General features: G+C 44.4%; 1 protein-coding gene across 1 annotated transcript in view; it reads right to left on the bottom strand.

Annotated features, from left to right (window-relative positions):
* EPHA1 (EPH receptor A1) overlaps window positions 1-6,529 on the bottom strand; it is a 60,962-nt gene that overhangs the window by 51,346 nt on the left and 3,087 nt on the right. The window contains exon 2 of the mRNA XM_019548491.1: window positions 3,333-3,400. Coding sequence (XP_019404036.1) covers window positions 3,333-3,400 — 68 coding nt within the window. The remainder of the gene's footprint in view (window positions 1-3,332; window positions 3,401-6,529) is intronic.

Below are 6,529 nucleotides of genomic sequence, written 5' to 3'. Positions count from 1 at the left end.
GGTGGTGGTGAATGTTACCATAATAGGGATGGCAACTACAGAAACACGTGTCGCAGACAATCAGCGAGAAGCACAGATCCACACAGGAGACTATATTTTGGTGCGTGTCACTTCTACAATAAACTGCACAAAGCAGCTGACTGCAGGCTTCCACCACAATGATCTCATAGGAATGAATTTACTTTATATATAATTAATTTTTGGTATAAAAAGGGTCATTGCATAAGAGTGAATTTGTGCATACAGAGCCCACATAAAGTGAGGGAAAACTATACAGGATCATCAGTAAAATTTACCTGTTCAGACCAGTGGGAAGGAGTATGAAATAATCAATGCTCATAAAAAGGTTAATCAGCTCTCAGAAAATGCTAGGCAACAGAATAAATATACTTTTAGCACAGTGATTTTCAACTTTTTTAGACTCAAGATACCCCTTGAAAATTGGCAGCTCTTAGCTTTCGCTTGATTTTTTGATTACAGAGAAACAGGAGAGTAATTCTTCTGTTGCAAAGAACTCAGAAAGACAACAGGTTCCAGCATATTTTAACATTATAGATTCCTATCTGAAATCTCTGGGTTTATCTTGTGAATCATGTATATATATATTAATAATCAATTTTATTTTTCAACTATTTTCTCTAATTGGACAACTGATGAGTCCAAAGATTTGTTCAAAGACACCCAAGCAGATGTTGCCTCTGCACTGTGCCAGCAACTGCCACTACTACTAGCCCATGAGGACACTTTGCACATATCAGTTCACCATACCCCTGAAGCCAGAGTTGCTGCTACAGCTACAGCATGGAGACAGGCTCTTTAGACATATGTTCCAAAAAACTGGTTCTTACAGCCTTATGCTATCCATATTAAAATATCATGTTCCTGTCAACCAGAGATGCCCAAGAGTACATATAATATATGGGTGTCAAACATACAGCCCACAGGCTAAATCCAGTCTGTGGAGCGATATCATCTGGCCTCTATTGCTGCTGGTGGGTCTTGGAGTGACCCAGAGGAAACATGTGGAGCATGTTGGATGGCCATGAATGTTATCTGGGGTGTCTATTCCAACTGGTGCCTTGGAGTGGTGAAGCAGCCACCCCAAGCAACACAGTCTCAGAGTGGATGCTATACAACCCCACAGGGTTGTAGCTCCAGCTGCAGGGCCAGAGCCATGTAGAACAGTCCCACAGCAGCTCTGGCTTCAGGGCTATGGAGAACAGCCCCCTGGAAGTGTTGGCTCTAAGGCTGGGCTGCACAGTTCTGGAGTGGCTAGAGCAGGGCTGCACTGCATGCAGCACCCACTCCAAATCCAGAATGTGGGGCCAATCTGTGAGTCCCATCCAGCCAACGGACCAACCCCATGTTACTCATTTGGCCCATGGGGCTTTTCTATACACCACACCTTTATATTACTAGTAAGCTGCTAAAAACACCTGCCATTTTTGTTCAGATCAGATACAGATTATTACAGAGGAAACAAGTAACCTGTTATCTTTCAAAAGTCAGTTCTGCCTTGATCTAAAAATAAGTCATTTAGACCAAGGGTTGGCAACCTTTTTTGTTATTCCAAGGCTATTGCTTACAACACAGCTGCTGCCACAGGCTGCCCTTCCCTCGCCTCCCCCCATCAGCAAAGGCTGAGAATGGACTAAATAGAATGATGTAGGTGCTAGGACCTTGGGGATTCCTCCTCTGCTGCAGCAAATAAAAACTGAACTCGGCAAAAAATAGGACCCTGAGGACCCCTCCTCTGATGCTATGGTTGGAGCAGTGCTGTTTCTTTGCATTCTCTGAGCTGCCTGGTGCTGGATCCAGGCTCCTTGTTGGCCAGATCTGGCTTGTGAACTGCGGGTTGCTGACACCAATTCAGACAGGCTACACATTTGAACAGTATACATAGAGGAAGAAGAAGAAGAAGAAAAATCCCTAAACACAATCTGAAACACTCAGATGAATAATTAGATCCCAGGTCTTAGTTTACTGCTTAGAACTAGAAAAGTAATAGTATCCGTAGATCATAAAGCACTTTACAAAATCAGCAGGGTAGCATTATCTCTGTTATACAAGTGTGACACTTAAACCAGAGGTTCCTGGCTAGAGGGTCTTGCCCCTCTGCTCAGGGTCAGACTGATGACCATATATGGGATCAGGAAGGAATTTTACCCTATGGTCTGATTGGTACAGATGTGGGAGTGGGGCAGGGGGATGTAATGGTGATGTGTGTGGCCCTCTTCCTTGGATCGCTTGCTGGACATTGGCCACTGTTTTCTCCCTGCTTTATCTGTGGCAGATCAAGATGTTATGCCTTGTGGTTGTGTCAGGATTGACTGTGTAGTTTATTTAATAGGTTAGACCATAGATTTATATAGGATGGTTTGGATAGGGATGATCCTGCCTGAAGGTCCCTTCCAGCTCTACTTTTGTATGATTATCTAGACCCCTGTAAAGCTGAAATTTCCTTAGCACTTGTAATGCATAACACAGCTGAAGCAGTTTTGAATGAAACTCCTCTGTTCATAGAAACACAGAGGTGAAGTGATAGTAATCTATTAGTCCAATGGCAGTCTCAGGAATAGGTTTCTCAAGTTCTAGTTCTTTGCTCTAGCCACTTGTGATACATCTCCTCTCCATAATTTTATTAATTTAATAATCAGAGACAGACTAGAAGATCAAATTTCTTCAATTTAAATTTTCTGAAAAGGAGTGAGGTCAGAATCCCAGTTACTTCCATGCTGATGCAAGTATAAATACAGAGACAGAGGGAATTCTGCCACAAGTATTTTTGCTGAGATGAATGTGGCTGCCCTTCTTCTTGCAACAAGTTAGAAGTTGTAAAACAGGAGAATGGTTTTATTCTTTCTCCTCCTATATTCCTCATATGAGCTTTTTCCCTTGTGCATAAGCAGTATCTATTCAAGCCTAAAAATGTAAAACTTTATTCTGTGTCCTTGGTAGGGAGATCTGCAGCACTAGAACAGTAGTGGGCCTAGAAGACAGGACAAAAAGCATTGGCAAGGCTGCATGGAAAGTCCAGGACTGAAACAACAGAAAGGGCTTCATATAGAATATGTGCCTTGTGAGTCCTTTTCTGGGATTAATCTCAATTTCTCTCCATAACAGAAAATATTCAGGGACCACCTCTTGTTCAAATATATACATAGAGACAAGGATATTTTTGATGGTATCTTTTATTAGACCAACTATATAATTATGTTAAAAAGTCTAATAAGATATCGTCTCTCCCCATCAAATTCCTTGCCCCTTGCATATTTCCTGTACCATTACAACTACAACATCACCCCAACATTATCTCATATATACATACTCACCCCTGTTTCTGCAGGATCTGGCAGCCAGCCCAGCTCACTCTGAGCAGTGCTTGTATCTAGGAGATTCACTGCAAACCAGAAGATAATGATTAGACACCCAGGTCTAAAAAGCCCTCACGTGAGGAGACAGATGTATGTCTGAGCCTCCCCCTTCTTGTCACTGCTCCAGAACTTTTAAAAGAATGTAGAAGTCAAAAACCAAGTCACTCAATAATGTTTGCACTTCTACCCTCAGTTAATAGACAAGTCACCCTGTTTTCATATCTCCTTTTCCAGACAGGAAAAGAACGTGAAAGCCTATGCTTTTGTACTAAACAATAAAACATCCAGAGGAAGGAGAGATGCAACATTATAATGAACAAGAAATTCTCTGTTCAGTGGGAGAACCCACCAAAAAAGCCCAGGTCTGAAAGTAGAGCTCTGTCAAAGTTTCCACACACATTCCACAGAATGGCCACAGGGGACAGCGATAAATTAAATGGAAGCTCAGTGTCTGGAAACTGGTCTCAGGAGTTATCATTTCTGCAGAATAGTAATGACAAAAAGGCAAAGAAAAACCATAGCCACTTAAATCAACAATACTAGATTTAGAGCCCATTTTTAACCTGCTACAATACCAACTCTGTGATATAAGCAACAGAATCCCTTTGGGTATCACTTATAACCCTCAGCTCTAATACCTTAGGCTAGTGGTGGCCAGCCTTTTTGGCAAGCATACCACAAGATAAACCAAAGTGCTAGACAGGGTTACTCTACTAAATCAGCCACCACTGTTGCCTGGTGCTGCCAAATTCCACTGCCATCGAGACGTGGCAACACTGATTTTGGTGGCACCTACCCCCAAAGCTCCTGCAGGGCTAAACCCTTGAACTGAATAAGTCCTGTCCTCTCCCTGAGTGCTGCTCTTATCCCTGCCTCCTCCCTCAGTGTTGCCCTGACTCACATCACCATCTCTTCCCTTTAATTCAGCATTTAGGGCTTGTGTGCCTGTACCACTTGTGCGGCACATGTGCTGCAGGCTTGCCACCACATCCTTAGATGCTTTATAATGATCTCCAATGCCTCCTGGAAAATGACAACTTATCTTGAGCTAGTCTTGAAGGAAAAGCCTATCCTGGCTTACAGACACTCCCTACAACCTCAAATAATGTCCACCCCACAACAGATTGCTTAACTCCAGTCCTTTGAAAACCATCAAGCCTTACTACAGATCTATATGCCAGCTGTCAGGGGGTAGGACTGCAGACTAGCCAAATTACCACCAGGTAGCCCCTGGCCTGGTTGCCAAGAGTCTAACTGCCCCATCTGCCTGCTGGATGTGGCTGTCTGCTTTAATTAGCAGCCCTTCCAGTGTCTAACAGACCACTCAGCACTGTCTACACTGGTCAGATGAGACAGTTCCAGCATAAAAGAATGAATGGATGCTGATTTGACAACAAATCAATTGAGGCCTAACCAGTGCCCAGTAGAGAGGTACTATCATCTCCAGGGTCTTACACTGTTAGAACAGTGAGGCAATGAAACAAACTGCCTAGGGAAGCTGTGGACTCTCCATCGTTGGAGGTGTTCAAGAAGAGGTTGGAGAGCCACTAGTGGGAGATGATACAAGTGTAGCTATGCCTATTTTCTACTATGGGCATTTCCTATACTTCTGGCTTTTGCTGGTTGCCACATAGGGTTGAGAGGGAATTCCACTCCCCCACCCCACACATACTTTTCTGTTACATGTGTCAGGGTGTTTTTAAGCCTTCCTCAGAGGCACTGGGTGTTGGCTGAACCCAAGGCTGGGAATTTTAACTGGGGTGTGCCAATGCTCCTGCTGGAACTTAAACCCAGAAGTTCCTGGGGAGAGAGTCTTGCTCCTCCACTTTGGGTTAGATCAATCACTATATCTGGAGTCAAGAAGGAATTTTACCCCATGATCAGACTGATGTTGACTGTGGGGTTTTTTGCCTTCCTCTGTAGCAGGGGATGTGGCCCTGTTCCTTGGATCTCTTGAGCATATATTAACAAACTTTTACAGAAGCAGAATACTGACCACCACTGTTTCCCTGCTTTTGCTGTGGCAGATTAGGGTGTTATGTCTTGTGTGTGTGTGTGTGTGTGTGTGTGTGTGCGCATGCGTACAGGGAGAGACTGTGTGTGTGTATGTGTGTGTGTAGGGGGGCAGTGTGTGCACATAGGGAGGGACTGTGTGCGTAGGGAGGGAGGGACTGTGGTGTGCATGTGTAGGGTGGGACTGTGGGTGTGTAGGGAGGGTGTGTGTATATGTGTGTGTGTGTAGGGAGGGACTCTGTGTTTGTGTGTTCATAGGGTGAGTCCCACATGCACCCACACCCCCCTTGCACTGCCATACATGTGGACCCCCACACTCCCTCATACACCTCAGCCACACTCCCCCACACAGAGCCCCCACAAACCCCACACCCCATATATCCACACACACCCACATGCTCCCTCACTCCACACCCAGAGATACATCCACATCCTCCCCTACACCCTGCATACCCACAGACCCCCACAAACCTACACCCCCCACAATATATAAATAAGAAATGTATAATATATACAATATATAAGAGTAAGTAACTTCATCTTAAGCTATTACATACAATCACCTCTGTGTACACTACACAAACACATATTAATCAGGACAAAAATATTTTTTGAAATCAAATTAATGAATGTTGTAGATAGATGTTTGATTTTTAGAATATACGTAATTTTGTATTTTTCTGGTTCAGAGATGGCAAAACCCCTTGTTAAAAGGAGTGCTTCTGGGGGCAAAGGTCAGGGGTGAGGAGGTGGGACTTCCAGTCACAAGATTCTGGCCAGGGGGCAGGGCACCTATCAAGGGGTGGGGCTACCCATGCAGTTCTTGACAGCTTGCCAAAACTTGGTAAATGGCCCTCCGCCTGAAATAATTGCCTGCTCCTGTCCTAGAACCTACCACTCCTGTTCCTGGAGCAGACACCTTAGCCATCAGCCATAAGCTAAAACAGGGCTGTCCAACTTCTGGATGGTAAGGGAATATTACACCATGCACACTGCAGACCCTGGGTCACACAAACGATTGTAGTATGGGTAACAAGCAGGAGGAACCAACACGGGTTCATCAGTGGCAGGTCCTGTCAGACCAACCTGGTGGCCTTTTACGATCAGAACACCAGATCATTAGATGCAGGGGTAGCAGTGGA

Source organism: Crocodylus porosus, unplaced genomic scaffold (assembly GCF_001723895.1).
Source record: "Crocodylus porosus isolate Cpor-Errol unplaced genomic scaffold, CroPor_comp1, whole genome shotgun sequence".
Taxonomy (NCBI): domain Eukaryota; kingdom Metazoa; phylum Chordata; order Crocodylia; family Crocodylidae; genus Crocodylus; species Crocodylus porosus.
Note: the sequence above shows the minus strand (reverse complement) of the source record. Positions and strands in the feature narration are given on the sequence as shown.